Source organism: Alligator mississippiensis, chromosome 11 (genome assembly GCF_030867095.1).
Source record: "Alligator mississippiensis isolate rAllMis1 chromosome 11, rAllMis1, whole genome shotgun sequence".
Classification (NCBI taxonomy): domain Eukaryota; kingdom Metazoa; phylum Chordata; order Crocodylia; family Alligatoridae; genus Alligator; species Alligator mississippiensis.
Window position 1 is genome coordinate 64,812,198 of NC_081834.1, and position 17,161 is coordinate 64,829,358.

General features: G+C 63.7%; 4 protein-coding genes across 5 annotated transcripts; 2 read left to right on the forward strand and 2 right to left on the reverse strand.

Moving 5' to 3' along the window:
• Positions 1 to 762: 762 nt before the first annotated feature.
• On the forward strand, positions 763 to 6,742 carry WDR46 (WD repeat domain 46). Its single transcript, XM_006271718.4, has 16 exons — positions 763 to 857; positions 1,122 to 1,457; positions 1,611 to 1,691; positions 1,813 to 1,925; positions 2,309 to 2,396; positions 2,496 to 2,557; positions 2,688 to 2,792; positions 2,941 to 3,091; positions 3,298 to 3,433; positions 3,689 to 3,788; positions 4,984 to 5,137; positions 5,226 to 5,373; positions 5,614 to 5,708; positions 5,879 to 5,974; positions 6,117 to 6,230; positions 6,518 to 6,742. Exons 1-16 carry the CDS (start codon positions 834 to 836, stop codon positions 6,635 to 6,637), a joined length of 1,923 nt encoding a protein of 640 aa, XP_006271780.2. The 5' UTR covers positions 763 to 833; the 3' UTR covers positions 6,638 to 6,742.
• Positions 6,743 to 7,685: 943 nt separating this feature from the next.
• On the reverse strand, positions 7,686 to 8,771 carry B3GALT4 (beta-1,3-galactosyltransferase 4). Its single transcript, XM_014597603.3, has one exon. The coding sequence runs from the start codon at positions 8,769 to 8,771 to the stop codon at positions 7,686 to 7,688; it is 1,086 nt and encodes a 361-aa protein (XP_014453089.1).
• A 161-nt stretch (positions 8,772 to 8,932) lies between these two features.
• PFDN6 (prefoldin subunit 6) lies at positions 8,933 to 9,939 on the forward strand. The gene is made up of 4 exons (XM_006271685.4): positions 8,933 to 9,187; positions 9,366 to 9,436; positions 9,507 to 9,631; positions 9,729 to 9,939. The coding sequence occupies exons 1-4, from the start codon at positions 9,124 to 9,126 to the stop codon at positions 9,847 to 9,849; spliced, it is 381 nt and encodes a 126-aa protein (XP_006271747.1). The 5' UTR covers positions 8,933 to 9,123; the 3' UTR covers positions 9,850 to 9,939.
• Positions 9,940 to 10,028: 89 nt separating this feature from the next.
• On the reverse strand, positions 10,029 to 16,921 carry RGL2 (ral guanine nucleotide dissociation stimulator like 2). 2 transcript variants are annotated; one of them, XM_014597662.3, is made up of 19 exons: positions 16,807 to 16,921; positions 16,527 to 16,700; positions 15,916 to 15,981; positions 15,638 to 15,828; positions 15,498 to 15,560; positions 15,243 to 15,415; positions 15,009 to 15,121; positions 14,685 to 14,900; positions 13,784 to 13,887; positions 13,611 to 13,695; positions 12,990 to 13,067; positions 12,808 to 12,882; positions 12,594 to 12,626; positions 12,386 to 12,507; positions 12,197 to 12,289; positions 11,972 to 12,098; positions 11,664 to 11,891; positions 11,117 to 11,231; positions 10,029 to 11,027 (listed from the first exon to the last, which is right to left on the reverse strand). In XM_014597662.3, the coding sequence occupies exons 2-19, from the start codon at positions 16,641 to 16,643 to the stop codon at positions 10,834 to 10,836; spliced, it is 2,193 nt and encodes a 730-aa protein (XP_014453148.2). In that variant the 5' UTR covers positions 16,644 to 16,700; positions 16,807 to 16,921; the 3' UTR covers positions 10,029 to 10,833. The 2 variants fall into 2 exon arrangements, with proteins under 2 accessions (XP_014453148.2, XP_059571308.1); XM_059715325.1 differs by lacking the exons at positions 16,527 to 16,700; positions 16,807 to 16,921 and adding an exon at positions 16,056 to 16,451.
• Positions 16,922 to 17,161: the final 240 nt, after the last annotated feature.

The window sequence follows — 17,161 nt, forward strand, 5'->3', positions numbered from 1 at the left end:
CCTAAAACAGTCTATAAACACACGGCGCAAGTCACCTCCTCCTGGGAGCTCCCGCCCAGGTCCCCGGTATCCATGGCTCCTTGCTCCTGGGAACATCAGATACAAATGGGTTTCACCTCCCTGAATGCAGCAGCCTGGGGCAGGGCAGGGCCTTTCCAGCAGGGTCTGGGCAGACTCCAGTGCTTCAGCCCCTGGGCCCGCAGGGGAAGGGTTAACACCAGCCTTTCCCCAAACACAGACCAGGCCCAGGTAGACGAAGCCTTGGCTGGGATGATCGAGTTGGGGCTGGTCCTCCTGTGAGCAGGGGGCTGGACTAGACGTGACCTCTGCTGCCAGCTGTGGGCGAGGTGGGCCTGCCTGGGGCACCAGGAGTCTTCCCGGGGCTCCTGACTTCACTAGTGAAGCATAAGGCTGCGCGCGGGAGCTCGCCACTGTGTGTGCCCTGAGCTAAGCTTCCCCGCGCCCACCTGGGTCCATGTGTGACACCCCCAGTGTTTGTGCCCAGCCCCTGGGCCCTCACCAGTGTAGCCCGTGACCTCCCAAGTGTGCACCACCCTTCCAACGCGCCCTGCAGCGACCTGCAAGCCCAGGCCTTGCCCTCCTCCAAGATGGCCGCCTCCTGGCTTCGGCTCCTGGCCAGGCCCCGCCCCTTCCCGCGGCCGCGCCTCTTCCCTGTCTGAAGATGGCAGAGCCGCGGCTTCGCGTCAAACCTGCCCGTTCCCTCGCGGATTGGCCAGCGGCTGGGCCGCCTCGTCCTCTCATTGGCTGCCTGTGCGATACCCGGAAGCACCTGCCCCGCGGCTGGAGAGCGCACGTGGTTCCCGGCCTGGAGGATGGAGGCCGCCGCCGGGGCTGGGGTAGGGCGTCCAGCGCCTCGCGGGCGCCGGGGTCGGGGCAGTTCCCACACGGGGGGGCGGGAATAACGCGTCTTCCCCGGGGGGGCAATTAACCCTTTCCTGCCCTGGGTGGTAATTGCCTCTCCCGCCCCTTTGGGGCAGATCTGCCCCCCACCCGTGCTGTGGGGCGGGAGGGCGCTCTTCCCTGGGGCAGGAGCCGGTATCTGGAGTGACCCCCCAGTTACCCCCTCCCTGCTAGCCCCCCGTGTGTGCGTCTCCCTGCAGAAGAAGAAGCTGCGGCGCTACTGGGAAGCTGATGCTGACCCTCCCGCCAAGAAGCCTCGGGATGGGGGGCCTGGGGCCCAGGGCCCCTTGGCAGCCACGAAAAAGAGGGTCAAGGGCCTCCCTGCTTCGACGAAGGGGGCCACGGGGTCCCGAGCAGCTGCCAAGAAGGGAATCAAGGGCTCCCCAGCTGCCAAGAAGGAGATCAAGAAGTCCCTAGGGGTCCCCAAGAAAGGGGTCAAAAAGTCCCAAGTGGCTGTGAAGAAGGGGGTCAAGGGGTCCGCAGCAGCTGGCAAGAAGGGAGCACGGGCAGCAGGAGCCAAGAAGCGGATCTCTGGGGTATGGTCCGACATCTGTGAGGGCTTCTGGGTGGCTGTTACCCATGGGGGGGGGTCTTGGGGGGCTGGGAGACAGTCCAAGGGGGGCAGCTGCCTCTCAGAGTTAGGGGCCAAATTTGATGCCTCGTCGTCGGTCCCTCTCCACCTGCCACAGAAGCAGGACCCGTTTCCTGGAGCCGCACCCATCTCCTGGCACAAAGTGAAGAAATTCCAGCGCGGGCGCAAATCCAAGCTGGTGAGTTTTGGGGGGCAGGCGGGGGTGGACCGGGTGGCTGGAGAAAGGGGGCTGGGACCAGGATGAGTTGGGGGCACAGGTGCTTGAGCCTGTTTCCCACTGGCGTGCCTGTCTGTTGCAGGAGGAGGTGTCCAGTGGGCGGCTGCGGGGGCGCCTTGCATCAATGGAGAACAAGATGGAGCTGGCAGCCCAGCAAGCGGCACGGGCGGAGCTGTTGCTGCCTGAGGAGCCTGGGTAAATACCCCCCTGAGCACGCTGCCAACTTTCTGTCCTCCCAGGGCTGGGGTAAATACCCTGCTATTCTACGCTTCCAAAGCTGGGAGACCTGCTCTCCTCCCCCATGTTTCACCCCCTCCCCTTTGAGCAGAGGTGACTGCCCCTGCCTTGCCCGCTCCCTCTGGGGCCAGGGTCACACTCCCTGCCAGTAACCAGGGAGCAGCTGCAGGGATGGGAACCCTGTGAAGCTCAGGCAGATGCTTGGGATCACATTAGGTGGGTGTGGGAAGGGCAACACGTGGGCTCTTCCTGTCTTACAAGCTGCCCACCCCCATCCCCCACCTCGACATCCTCTGTACCCCCCCACTTAGGCTGTGATCTCCATGTCCCCCGCCATGCAGTTTCCTGGAGGCAGAGCCTGGTGAGGATACCTGCACCATTGCCCAGGCTGACATTGCTGAAGCCGTGGATATCGCAAGTGCTGCCAAGGTCAGAGGCAGCGGGCTGAGGGGAGGGGATGAACTGCCTTGGAGGTGGGGAGCATGGTGGGTCTGTGTAACCACATTTCCTTCCCCCACTTTCCTGCAGCATTTTGAGCTGACACTAGAACAGTTTGGGCCTTACCGAGTGGACTACACCCGCCCTGGCCGGTGAGTGGGGTGGGGAGGGGGGCTTGAGGTAATATTGGGGGGGTTGGCATCAGGCTGGAGGTATCCCTGCTGGGCGGGAGGGGTTGTAGGATGCTGCTGTCTCACCTCTGCCCCCCCGCCCCAATCCCAGGCACCTGCTGCTGGGTGGCCGGCATGGGCATGTGGCAGCACTGGACTGGCAGAGCAAGACCCTGCTGTGTGAGATCAACGTCATGGAGAGCATCGCTGATGTAGTGTGAGTGTGGCACACACCTAGACACACATGTATGGGACGGAGGGGCAGGGCAACATGGTTCCCAGGAAGCACAGGGAAGCAGGATGGCTTAGGCTGTTGGGCAGTGCCTGTGGCATGTGTCCCATACGTATGACCCCCTCTCCTGCAGGTGGCTGCATACAGAGACATTGTTGGCGGTGGCGCAGCGGCGCTGGCTATACGTCTACGACAACCAGGGCGTGGAGCTGAACTGCCTGCGGCGTTTCCACAGCGTCCTGCGCATGGAGCTGCTGCCCTACCACTTCCTGCTAGCCACTGCTGTGAGTACAGGCTGGAGGGTTGGGGAAGGGCCCAGATGCCTAGGCTCCTGGCTGGGATTTCTGCCACTTAGCGAGTGCTGGGCCTGTCCATGTCTCAGTGACTGCCCCCGCCCCCCCATCACCCCAGCTGTGGGCCGGGGGCAAGGGCTGTGTTTGGGGTGGGGAAGGGACTCCATGCTGAGCTGACCCATGTCCATCTCCCCCAGAGCGAGACGGGATTCCTGCAGTACCTGGACTTCTCAGTGGGGAAGGAAGTGGCCACGATCTGCACCCGAGGGGGGCGCCTGGGCGTGATGGGGCAGAATCCAGCCAATGCCATCATCCACCTGGGACACAGCAATGGTGAGAGACACCCCTTCCTCCCCCACCTGCAGGGCTCCTGAAAGCCCACCACCCCAGTTTGCTGCTCACATGGTTCCCCCCCGCCTTGGACACTCATGCACATGCACGTATACATGTGCATATGTGCCTTGCTTTCCCCTTGCCAGGCCTGGAGCCCCTGGCCAATGCAGGGAGCTGCTGGCTGTCTCCTTGGTATTGTGGTGGGGTGGGGAATACAGGATAGGCTTCATTAATCCCTTGTGCTGTGCCCCCCAGGCACGGTGACACTGTGGAGTCCCACTGTTAAGGAGCCACTAGTGAAGATGTTGTGTCACCGTGGGGCCGTGCGGGCTCTGGCTGTGGACCACAGTGGCACGTGAGTGACTGGGGGCAGCCCAGACTTCATGCCTGGGGGCCTGGGACAGTTAGGGTCATGGTTTGGTGGGGAGATCCCCAGAAGGGTTGGGAGGGGCTGAAGGAAGTGGTAGGGGGATTTCATCACCTTGGTCATGATATTTACCTAGTTATTGAGGTCCTGGAGGATGGGGAGAGGGCCAGCTTGGCACCTGCTGTGAAAAAGGTAGAAAGGCAGAGCTGGGGAGCTGCAGCCTGGAGAATCAGAGGGACAGAGATAGTAGGGAAAGGTCATAAATGAACCACAGCGGGAGGAAAGGCCCCTGATGGATGGGAACATCCTGCGTCAGACGCGAGAGATGATGGCGCTTCTCTGCCCAGCCCTGGTTGGGCCTTACCTACAGCACTGTGATTAGTTTTGGGCTCCATGTTTTAAGAAAGCCATGGAGAAGTTCAAGAGGGTCTAGAGGCAGACAGCAGAGATGATTGGGGCTTGGAAGGCAAATCCTATGAGGAGAGGCTAAAGGAGCTGGGCCAAAAGCACTGAAGAGGGGCCTGCATATCCACAAAGGGCTGCTGAAAAGGAGAGGGGAAGCACCTCGTTTCCTGCTGCAGAGAGGAGGATGTGGACCAATGGCTTGAGGTTGCTGCTGAGTCGGTTTAGTTTGGAGATCTGGATATGTTTCTTCCTTGTTAGAGCAGAAAAGCTGTGGAAGGGATGCCAGGGGTGCTGTGGACTCCCCATTGCTGGAGGTGTTCAAGGAGAGCCTAGACAACCACTGCTTGGGGATGATCTAGGCATAACCATGCCCATGTCCTGCAATGGGGATTTCCTGGGCTTTGGGAAAGGATTTTTTTTTCCTCCCCTGTTGGTGTATGTCAGGGGTTTTTTAGCCCCTTCCCCAGAGGCGATGGATGTTGGATGCAGCCCAGGCTAGGGATGGTGACTGGGCTGTGCCAATGTTCCTGCTGGGACTCAACCCTGGGGGCTTCTAGCTAAAGGGTCTTGCCCCTGCGCCAAGGTCAGCCTAGTGCTGCATTGGGGTTGGGAAGGAATTTCCCCCCAGGTCAGAGGAGTACAGATTCAGTGGGCGGGCGGTGGGTTCTCCCTTTCTGCAGTGGGATCCAGCCTCTGCTTTAGACCTTGGCAGGGCCAGGGCCATCAGGGCCTGGTTGCTGGACTGGGCTGGCTGTGACCCCCTGCCTCTTCCCCACAGGTACATGGCAACAGCGGGGCTGGACCGGCAGCTGCGCGTGTTCGACTTGCGCACGTACCAGCCGCTGCATGCATTGGTGCTGCCCACGGGTGCTGGCCACCTCGCCTATAGCCAGCGCGGGCTCCTGGCTGCCACCACTGGCAATATTGTCCAGGTACCAGCCCCCCCCCCACACACACCCGGACACTGTTCTCCTTCCCAGTGGATGCTAACACTTCCCCACACCCTGTGTGCCACCCCAGGTATATCATGATGTATCACAACAGCTGCCACGCAAGCCCCACCTGCAGCATGCGCTGCCCCGGCCAGCCCATGGCCTGCGCTTCTGCCCTTTTGAGGACGTGCTGGGTGTGGGCCATGGCGCTGGCTTTACCAGTCTCCTTGTGCCAGGTAAGGACCACCCTGCAGCCATGTAGTGCCCCTTGTACTCCCCCACACCCACCCCCCAACTTTACCAGTCTTTTTATGATGGCTAAGGCCCCCCCCACCCTCCCCCCAGCTTCACCAGTCTCGCCTTGCTGGGTAAAGCCCCCCCCCCAACTTCACCACTCTCCTCATGCTGGATAAGGACCCCCTGCCAGCACCCCCTGCATTCCCCTCATACCCTGTATCCTCCCCTCCATGTGCCAGGGAGCGGGGAGGCGAATTTCGATGCGCTGGAAAACAACCCATTCCGGAGCCGGAAGCAGCGGCAGGAGTGGGAAGTCAAGGCTCTGCTGGAGAAGGTAATGTCCTGGACACAAGCGGGTGGCAAGGAGGACTCAGCAGGGTAGGGGCTTCTGCCTTGGAATATGCAGGGGTGATGCCATGGGCAGGAACAATCCCAAGCCTGGTGGGGGACGTGCATAGCAAGGGGGAAGTGGGTCCCATTGACCTCCCCGTGTCCCCCTGGCAGATCCCAGCAGAGCTGATCACACTGGACCCTGAGCAGCTGGGCCAAGTCGACACCATTAGCATGGAGCAGAAGCACCAGGAGCAGGTGGAGCGGTTGGTGAGTACCTGCGGGGGTGGATCTGTGCTGTGGGTTGCTGGGGGCAGAGGGTGGGGCTGGAGGCAGCGCCATGAAGCGCTGTGAGAGGCTGGTGGGAGACAGGGCATTGGTTGCTCACTCCTTTCTTTCTCTGGACCCCCAGGGCTTCGACCCCCAGGCCAAGACCAAGTTCCAGCCACGGCACCGAGCCAAGGGGCGCAGCGGGGCAGGAGCGCTCCTGCGGCGCAAGAGGAAGGTGGCCCATGAGGAGCAGCGGGTGAGTCTGTCCCCGTCTGCATGCATTTCACCCTGCTTTCCTCCCTATCCCCATGACCAGCCTTTACCCTCCCCCCCCCCCAACTAGCATTCCACTTCCTATCCCAAATTATTACTTGCTGTCCACCTGGAGATCAGGTTTTGTACCCCACACTCCACCCTGGCTTCCAGAGCTCCACCCCCTCCCTCCCATTAGCTTGCTGCTTTCAGGGGGTGGGGCCTAGCTTTCTCCCCACTCAGCTGTTTGCAGAGGGCATTACTATTCACCCCCTCTCCCCTGCTCCCCAGGCCAGTGTTCGGAAGAGCCAGGAGAAGAAGCAGAAGCAGCAACCGCAGCAGCAGCAGCATAAGTCACCCAAGGTTGTGACCCCAGGTCAGAGGTCGGCGCTGGAGCGGTTCAAGAAATAGCCCCCAGGTGGGGAAGAGTTACCCCCCATGGGGGCCAGGAGCCAGCACCCCCTATCGCCTCTCCCTTGCTGCCCTCCTTTTGTATTAAAGCAGCTCACCAACTTACTGCTGCCTGGTCTTGGTTTGGGATGGACCTGGGCGCTTTCAGGGGTGGGGTGACATCGAGGCTGGGTGCACCTGGGCCATCCCAGCTGCATCCCTGGGTGTCCATCTGCCCATCTGTGCATCTACCCTGACTGTTTGTTTGGGCCAGGGGAAGGGGGATGAGCTGCCATAGCAGGGGTTGCAGAGATGGCCTGCATAAATACACACGCATGCACACACAGGCATGGATGTGCACACAGACAGGGCCCTCTCTGCCCCCAAATGCACAGACGCTTTACCAGGAGAAGCTGGTGGGTGTGAAGTCTTTTATTGTGAGTTTTCCAAGGGGTCTTTTGAGGTCACTTGGAGGTGGGGGGTTTCACCCCATAGCAAACCAACCCCCAGTGCAGTAGGATCCATGTGAGGGGGCTCACAGACTGAATGGGGGTGGCGGGGGTGGGTGGAGTTGAACCTTCCCCCCCCCCCCCCCCCCCCCCCCCCCAACTAGGGATCAGCAAGAGGTAGTGACTGAGGTAGAGGTTAACATCATATGCAGAACCCAGGACTCCAGGTGCCCACCCCGCCCTGCGAGTTGTGCATTTCCTGTATCCCAGCTAATCCCCTTACATCCACCCTGCGCTGCACCCCTGCACCGATGTCTTCCCAGAGTGGGAAAAGAAACCAGGCATCCAGCTTCCTGCCCTAACTCACCTGCCCCCCCGCCCCGACATCTGGGCCCCTCTCCTCCCAGCCCTGGGAGAGAACAGAGGGGTGCAGGCTCCTCTGCTACCCTAACCCCCCACCCCCAGGCCGTCTCCTCCCAGAACTGGGGGAGAACTCAAGTGTCTGGGCGCCCCCCTACCCCCAGCCCCTGCTCCTTGACAGAGCTAGGGGAGAGCCCAGCTTCCATAGGTTCCCAGCACCCTCTCTCTAGAAAACCCAGGTCCCCCTCCCCACCTTTTTATCACAGCTTCTCAAACAGAGCCAGCACCTTGCAGCGCAGCAGCCCCAGACCCCACTGTAGTAGGGTGCAGAGCCCAGTGGGCTCCTCCGGCCCCTCCCCCCAGCCATGTCCACCCAGCAGCCCCCAGACATGACCCATCTGGGCAGGCTGTACGCCATGGATGCTGAAGAGCACTTGGCCATAGCAGCAAGCATCCAGTGACAGGCGGATGGCACCGCCCATGCGGGCGGTGTGGGTGGGGGCCAGGCCTGCGCGGTGAGCGCAGCGCCCCACGAAGACATCCTCAGGCCCCACAGCCACCAGATGGGGCACGGCTACCAGTACCTGCCGTACAGCGTCGCCTGAGAGCACGTAGGCCGTCCCACTGCAGTACGGAGGAAAGGCAGCACCCGCGAAGACCGCAACTGGCACATGGTAGCGGCTGTGGGGGTCGCGGTTGGGGCGCACCCACCAGTGCACCCGGCCCAGGTAGAGCCCGTGGGGGTTGGCAAGGCTGCCCAGGTGGTGGGCCAGCGCCGGCAGGTTCAGGAAGATGTCGTCGTCCACCTTGGCCACGAAGGCAGCGCCGGGGCATAGGGCGGCTGCCCAGCGCAGCAGCATGCAGGTCTTGATGGTCAGGTTGGCGTAGGTGTCGTGGAACCGGCCCTGCACCAGGTCTCCGTGCTGCTGCGCCTCCCGCTCCAGCGCCGCCTGCTCCGCCCCGGAGTCCGGCAGCCCCAGGACGAAGAGCGTGCGCACGGGGTAGCCAGAGGCCCGGCGGGCGCCCCCCCAGCTCCTGCGTATGGCCTCGCGGTGCCCCACATGGGCAGGCGCGCTGGCCACCAGCACCAGCAGGAAGGGGGCACGGGGCTGGCAGGCCTCAGTGTTGGGCAGCATTAAGTCGTTGGGGCCAAGCAGCACCAGAGGGGCCACACTGGTGTCGCGGTCCCCGCCTGCAGCGGTGCCCAGAAGGGGCAGCAGGATCCAGGAGAGCAGCTCCTCGCCATGCCCGGCCCCCAGCAGCCCCAGGACGCCCAGCACGCCCAGCACGCCCAGCAGCCGTGCCAGGATGTGGCGCAGCCGGGCCAAGCCACAGCGCAGGGCCATGACGCCTGGGCCCCTCGCAGCCTGCACGACAGACGGACACGCGCACGTGTGATGCTGGGGCCGCGCCGCGCCCCGGCCACCGGAAGTCCTCCCGCCCTTAGCGGAAGTCACCCGGCCGCGGCCCTCCCCCCCGCGGCGCTGCTCACTGACCCGGTCCCGGCCGGGACTCCGGGCCCGGCGCTGCCCGGCGGCGACGCGAGCGGACCGGAAGCGGGAGTCGCGGGGAGGGGCGTGGCCGCGCCAACGTCAGAAGTGCGTCGGGGCGTGGGAGGCACGTCCGGGCAGGAAGCGGCGCGGAGCAGGAGCCGCCGGGCCCGCGCAGGCGCACTGGAGGGCAGCCCCAGCCGCGGCCATGGCGGAGCCGCTGCCGAAGAAGCTGCAGGGTGAGCTCGAGAAGTACCAGCAGCTCCAGAAAGGTACCGCCCCCCCGGGACACCCCCTGGCCCGCCCCCGTTGTGCTCCTGCCGCCCCCGGTGCCCGCGCTGCGGGAGGGGGTGGGTGCCCTGGGCCGGTCACCACGGCCGAGACTGGGGGGGGCAGTGCCTGCCCGGGGGCAGCGCCGCCACAGCCGCCCGCCCTCCCGCCTCTCCCCAGACCTCAGCAAGTCGGTGTCGGCGCGGCAGAAGCTGGAGGCGCAGCTAACGGAGAACAACATCGTCAAGGAGGTGAGCGCGGCCCCCTCCCCCCCCCGCCCCCCGCAGCATCCCCCCCTCTCACGCCCCGCGCGTCCGCCAGGAGCTGGAGCTGCTGGACAGCACCAACACCATCTTCAAGCTGATCGGGCCCGTGCTGGTGCGGCAGGACATGGATGAGGCCAAGGCCACGGTCAGCAAGCGCCTGGACTACATTGGGGCGGAGATGTGAGTGCTGCGGGGGAGGGGCGGGGCGGTGCCAGAGCATGGGGGCAGGGCGGGATCGGGGGTCCCAAACTGACCCTGCCCCCCCCTTCCCCCCCAGCAAGCGCTACGAGCAGCAGATGCAGGAGCTGGAGAAGAAGTCGGAGCAGCAGCGGGAGGTGCTGGCGCGGCTGCAGCAGGAGTATCAGCGCACCCAGGGCAAAGCCGTCAGCAAGGCCTGATGCCCCTGTGGCTGGGGGGGGGGGGGCAGGGGGCTGTACTTAAGATTTGTGTTTCTTATCGTGTTGGGAATAAAAGAGGTGTTGAGTAGACACCGCCTCATTCCTCTCCTCCTTCCCCCCCCAGTACTACAGGGTCCCTGCCCCTCGCCCCAACCCCCAGAGACAGGCCAGGCTCCGTCTGTAGCTGCTCATAGTGTCCTTTATTGCTCTCTCATTAGTGTTACAGCAAAACATCGGTGGCAAAAGGCCCCGATCTGGAACCTGGAGTGGGAGCGTGGACGATTCCTGCCGCTCCCTCACGCGTGGGGAGGGAGGGGATGACGGAGCCGGAGCAGGCTGAGATTCCCTGAGAAGCGGCAGTCTCTGGCCCATGGGGCGGTGGGGGGCAGGAGGGAGAAGAGGAGGGGGGTCACCCCCAGGTCCTGCCTTGGCTGGTGGGGGCTGTTGACTGTTGAGGCTCTGCATCAGACAAGGGGAAAGAGGCTGGATGTTCTTTCCCCTTATCCCAGTGGCTTTGGGGAGTGTCCATCCCCCTTGGTCCCCAGGACCCGGAGGAGAGATGAGGGGGGTTCCCCCCTGAGGGGCTCACTGCTGGGCATATAAAGGACAAGTGCCTCACTGGAGGGGGGCGGGCAGTGATGCCCCATGGACATGAAGTGGGCAGGGGGAGAGGGCATTTGTAAGATCCAGTCACAGCAGCTTCTTTCAGCACTTGTAAGGTGGGTCTGACACCCTCCATAAGGCAACTGCCAGTTTGGGACAGGAAGTGGCCATTTTGGCATTTGGAAACAAGTCTTTGGCACCCAGCATCCTATAGTTGTGGGGGGAGGGGGAGACAAGGGTGTTGTCATGGCAACCTACACCTTTACCCCAGCAGGGAGCACTTGGCAGAGCAGAGCCAGGACAAGTAGCGGGTAGGGTCTGTGCATCTCTGGGGTATTCCCCTCCCCCAGCGCACAGTCCCTCGTCTCCATGGCTCCTGGCTCAGAAGAGGGCCCGGGTGAACTTGCGGCCTGTGGCCTTGATCTTGGGGAAGGTAGCGCTGAGCTCTGGCCTCCGGGAGGGGGTGCTGGGGGCAGGCGAGTGCAGTGCTGGGGGCCCCTTGGGGCGCAACAGAAAGTCCAGGCTGGTGCTGTTCATGGCGTAGAAAACGTTGGCCGTGGGGGGCAGGATCAGCTCTGTGGAGAGAAGCTACAGGGGTAAGGATGGGGGTCCTAGCCCCCAGGACCCACCCACGCAGCTCGTCTCAACTCCCTGCAGCACTCACCTCTGTCCTCAGGCAGCAGCTGCACCAGCTGGTACTGGGAGGCTGTGGCTGGGTCCTGGCTGTGCTTCTCCAGCACCTTGGCAATGACAGCGGGGGCCTTCTCTTGGCTGGTCACCTGTACAGGGCAGCACCACCAAAGGTGAGAGAAAGCTGGGGACATGTGGCCCCTTGCCATGGAGCTGCATCCCCTGCCCCCCATTCAGGGAAAAACTGGGTACGATCCCCTGCCTTGCACCAGAGCACAGGCAGGGCTGTAGAGAGAGCCCAGGTGTCCTGGCTCCCAGATCACAGCCTCCCCACCCTAGTCTCGGTCCCAGCCACAACCTAGGAATTGAGCCCAGGTGTCCAGGCTTCAGATCACCCCCTGAAAGTGTGGCAGGGAAAAAAACAAAGCCTTAGGGTGGTTAAGGTAGGGACATGACCTCCCACCTCCACTGCAGATGGCTAGGAAGAGCCCTACTACCTGGCGGTGCTTATGGCCTGGCAACAAGCAGCAGGATAAGTGCATGTCCAGCTCCGTTCCCACCCCCACAAGTCCTGCACTCACCAAGACACTCTTGTAGAGGCTGCCATTGGACAGTCCCATGCGGGCACGAATGATGCGGCAGTCAGAGGCGGGGATGCCAGACTGGGGGGAGGGGAAGGCTGAGCCGCAGGAGGCTGAGCGGCGGTGGGTGCGGGCGAAGCCTCCCGGGGTAGGCGACGGGGAGGCAGCGCTGGTGGCAGCATCCTCAGGGGCCACATCCAGCGTTGACACTGACGGCCACTTCATATGCTGCAGGAGTGGGGCAAAAAGGGGATGTTGGGGGGTAGGTCCCATGGAGGGGGGGCATTTGCGGGGGTGGTGGGTGTCACCTGTGCCAGGCGGGAGAGAAGCTGGGAGCTGTGCGGGGACAGCAGCAGGTCAGGGCTGGTCGCTGGCCCTGTAGTGGAGCTGGGCCGATCCCAGGAGATCAGGGGGTTCCCCACGGAGCTCAGCAGCCTGGAGCGGGGTGGGGGAGAGACAGCATGGGGAGGGGGCTGGTTCTGGAGCTCTGTAGAGATTCCAGACCACCCCCCTCACCTCCGGTGCAGACTCACTCAGTGCAGTGGGTGATGACCAGGGTGGGCTTCAGTGGGCGCTGTGGGGTTGGTGCCTCCCCCGGGGGCTCAATCTCGCATGACAGCGTGTGGCTGTGGGTGGGGGTGGGGGGTTAGAGATGGCAGAGCATATGCTTGTGTATACGTGCATGCGCATGCATGGCCCCCTTGTCCCTGCCCACCCCGCACCTCTGTGCCTCGGGGAGGGGCTGCAGGGTGTGCAGCCAGTGCTGGAAGGCAGGGTCAGGCTGGAGGCTATAGTTGCGGCAGATGGACTGCAGAAGGCGTAGCTGGGCCAGGACCTCGAACTCCTGCGGGGATGGGATGGGAGGGGGTGAGAGCCAACTGGGTGAGGGGGAGGTAGAGGGGCAGCAGGGGGAATTGGGTGCTGTGTCACCTTGCGTCGCTTCTCAAAGTTGATGTATCCATTCTGCAAGAGATGGGAAGAGGCACTGTGAGCCCTGGAGACCCCCCCCACATTCCCCCCCAGCCCTGTGGCCTGCAGCCCTCTTTGCTGGACCTGCTATGTGAACCCCATGCCCAGGTGTGCATCTGTCTCTGTGTGTGTGTGTGTGTGTGTGTGTGTGTGTGTGTGTGTCTGCTTGTCTCACCTCCAGCTCGTCCTTCACAGCCGCATCCAACATCACCAGGTCCCGCAGGAAGGTGCCCAGGTAGGGAACCACACCCTGGGGGGAGGGGAATACATGGGGGGAGGTTCAGAAACAGCTCCCACCCTTACCCAGACTCCTGCCCAGCATCATGCATCTCCCCCAAAGCATCTGCCCCCTCTCACCATAGGGCGCTGCTCCTGGGGTCGCCGCTGCTGCCTCCGGGGGATAGGGTCAGCACCAGGCGGCTTGGAGGTGCCCTCCTGGGGGGTAGAAGTCAGGGGATACTACTGAGTCACATGGGGCAACAAGGGACCAGATGTGATGGAGAGGCTGGGATAACAGTGGGGAGCTCTGGCCATCCAGTTGGGAAGTGTGCAGTTGCAGTATCAGGTTGCAAGGCAGAGCAGAGGGGGCTGGGGTTTCCCAGGCTTCTGGGCTTTGCCCCCCTCTGGATGCTACAGGGGTCCAGGGTTTTCCTGCCTTCTTCAGCAGCTGGGTGTTGGTTGCAGGCTGGGCTGGGGGTAGTGACTGGGCTGGGCCAGTGCTCCTGCTGGGACTCAACCCTGGGTGGTCCTGGCTGGAGTGTCTTGCTCCTCTGCTCAGGGACAGCCCAACACTGCATTTGGGGTCAGGGCAAAATTTTACCCTGACTTGAGATTGGAGGTTTGCAGCAGGGTCCAGCCTCTGCTCAGGGGCTCTGTAGTGCAATAAACACTCCCTCTTTCCCCCTGGACATCCTGACATCTCCTGGGGCAGGGCAGGGCTGGGCATGGTGGAGGTGGGGCTGGGTTGGAGTTGCTCACCTGGAAGAGGAGCTGGCGGCTGAGGCTGTAGTTGTCCTGCTCAGAGCAGATGGTGCTGAGCTCCTCATAGCTGCGCTGAGCCTCCCTGTGGATAGGGGGACAGGACAGGCAGTGAGTGAACCCCTACTCCATGGCAGGACCTGCCCCCTTCCCCAAACCCCACTATCTTGCACCTGGAGATCTCATCCCAGGTACGCTTGAGACGGTGCACGGGGCTGGACTGCAGCGCAGAGATGATGGCGTACAGCGAGGAGAAGTTCCTCAGGTTTCGGCACTCCTGGGGGGGGCAGAGGGTTCCTGAGGTCATGACCTTTCACCCCACCTCCTGGGGTAAGGGTCAGAGTTCAGGGATTATGGGCTAAGGGTCAGAGTAAGGGGAATACTCTGTACTCAGAGTAAGGGTCAGAGTTCAGGGATCATGGGCTGGCAGGGATTAGGGTTAGGGTCTTACTCAATTTAGCAACACCTGTGCCCCAGATTGGCAGTTCTGTGTAACTAAGTTCTGGCTCTAGGGTCGGGGTCATGGGCTTGTGCTCACCTCAGCCATAAGGACCCACTTCCTGGACATACGTGCTGCTATGGGGAGTTGGAGGCCAAAAGAAATGGGGCTGGCAGCAGGGTCAAGGTCTGATCTCGGCAATGCACATTCATTTCTCAAAGGGTTGAGTGAACTGCTATGATAGGGGGGATCAGGGGTCATGAAGCTGGCAGTGAGATTTGGGGTTGGGGGTCAGAGGGCTCGCAATGAAGTCAGGGGCTGACCTTGGCGGTGCAAATCCACTTCCCAAGCAGGTGCGTGCAGTGCTATGGTGTGGGGGTCAGGGGTCATGGACCTGGCACGAGGGTTAGGGGATGAACTCAGCGACCCGGATCCACTTAAGCAGGTGGGTGCAGTGTTACAGGATTGGGGTCAGAATTGCAAGCCTGGCTGCAGGGTCAGGGTTTAGGGTTACAGGTCTGGCTCCAGGGTTAAGGGCTGAACTCGGCAATGCAGATTCACTTCTGGAACAGGGGGGTGCACTGTTAAGGTACAGGTTAGGGGTTATGGGGCTGGCAGTGGAGTCAGGGGCTGACCTCAGCTACACGGATCCATTTCTCCAGCAGGCGGGCACGCTGTAGTGGGCGCAGGTTGGCAGGCCCCAGGCAGGAGCGGACAACAGCGCCCGCCACGCGGTTGAACTGGCGCACGGTGGCACGGACGCTGGGGCAGGCACCCTCTTGTCCCCGGCGGCCCCGGCGTGACCACAACGAGCCCAGGCACTCATAGGGCACCACGCGCACAAACAGGTCCTGCAGGGGCAAGCGAAGGAGATCAGAGGGATCTACCTCCCGCCCTGCTCCCAAACAGGACAGAGGTAAGTTGGGGTCTGCGGCCGGTATCCCCACCCCGTTGCTTACCGCCTCCAGTAGGGTCAGCTGGGCAGCCACCTGCTCTGCTTGGAAGCCCAGGAAATCCAAGGGATTGGCGTCCTCTTCTGCCTCTTCCTCATCCTCCCCCTCGCCCTCTGGCTCTGCTTGGGGGGGCAGGAATCCAGCATTAGAGCGACAAGCCCCTTATCCCCCCCACACAGCTCAGACTTCACAAGCTTAACTCCACTCCCCAAGTACTGCTTCCCCCTGAGTCCCTCTCACGTGTGTGGGCAGGGGCCCCCAGAAGCTCCTGTAGTTGTTGCTCTGTCTCTGAGCCCTTGCCCGCCGCCACCTGCAGGCTCCGGGACAGCCGTTCCCACAGGCCAGGCTCCAGCACCCCCCTGAAGTCCTCGGGGTACCCCTCCAGCCAGGAGTACAGCACTGACGCGAAGGCCCTGTTGGGGCAGCACAGACATCAGGCAGGGGATGGTGGGGGCAGAGGGATTCACAGACAGACATTTGAGGGGGGTCACTCACCGCCGCACCTCGGTTACATCTGGGGTGGGGGGTCCTGGCTCCAGTGCCCTGACCTCCTCCAGCCTGGGGGAGAAATAGGGGTCAGTGAACGTGGGGGTAGCTGCCTGGAGGCCCCTTGCTCCACCAGCTCCCTCTGGTACCTGTCGAGCAGCAGCTGCAAGACATCGATGGGGCGGGTGAAGGCACGGTGGGTGGCCAGGAAGGCTGGGACGTAGGCAGTGTCGCCCAGGGTCTGAGCCTCCAGCAGGTGCTGCGCCAGCCGGGGCAGAGTCCCTGCTTTCAGGGAGCGGGCTGGCTGCCCCCCCCCGGGGCTCCCCACTGCTGCGGGGGTCTGAGGGGGGAAAAGAGTGTCAGAACCAGCCTCAAACCCACCCCTTCAAGACGGGGGCACCCCTGTAGTGGGTCCCCTGGCACTCACCGCTGGGCGCGTGGCCACCATGTAGATGGCACCATCCTCTGCTGCCTCTGTCAGCGTCACTGGGGCCTGTAGGAGGGGGCAACAGGGTCACTTAGGGCCCCCCTGTCTCCCAGCTACCCCCAGCCCCACTCCTGGCTCACCTTGGCAGGCAGGCAGTACCAGCGTGTGCGGGACAGTGGGGGCCCCTCCTGCCCCCCTGGGTCCAGGCAGCCACCTAGCCGCAGGAACAGCTTCATGGCGCCCAGGGGTCCCTACAGGCCATCCCTCCACTCCAGCTCGCTGTGCACGGGGCTCCGGGGACTGACAGGGCCGAGGGAGGGCCCTTGCCTGGCTCCCGTGCCTGCCACTAGCCTGGGACAGGCCTGGAGCTGCGGGAACCTGAGCTGGGAGGGGCGGGGGCCCCTGTCCCCCTGCTCCTGCCAGGGCAGCTGGGCCGGCCCTGGCCCTGGCCCTGCCGGGTCCGGCCTGGCTCCACGTCCTCCAGGCCCCGTCGGTCCCTGGCTGTCGGCCCGGAGCGCCCTGGCTTCTCTCTCCCCGGTGCTTCCGCCTTCGGGCCCGGGCCCGCCCCCGCCCCGCCTCGCCCCGCCCCGCGCCGCGCCCCTCCCGCTCACCTGGGGCAGGTGGCAGGGGTCGGGGCAGCTCCGGTAGCCGCTGAGCACCACGCCCGGCGCGCGGCCCCCCGGCGCGTCCGCCCCGTCCAGCAGGAGGCGCCGCGAGCGCGAGAGCATGGGGGAGCGGGCGCTCAGCACCCCGGGGTGCCCGGCATGGGCAGGGCAGGGCCCGGCCTGCGGCAGAGGAGCAGAGATCAGTGCCTGCCCCGCCGCGCGCCACGGGCACCCCGGGAGCCCCCTGCCCCCTACCCGCCCCGGGAGCTTCCAGTCCCGAGGGCACCTGGGTCCCGCGGCGGTCGGGTCGGGTCGGGTCTGGGCGGGCGGGCGGGCAGGCGGGGCCGGAGCGGAGCGGAGCGGCCTCGGCCAGTCCGCGGGCTCCAGCGCCGGGGCTTCCCGCAGCCCCGCCCGGCCCGGCTCGGCCCCGCCGCCTCGGGGCAGGAAGCTGCACAATGGCTCGGCTTCCGGCCCTGCGCGGCGCCTTCCGCACACGCAGAGGCACACTCGTGCACTTGCATGCACACACACACACACACACACACACACACACATGCACGCGCGTGCGCTTTCGTCTGTGCACACATCTGCACGTGTGCGTACGTATGTGTACACTTATGTACCTGCATGCATGCACCTGT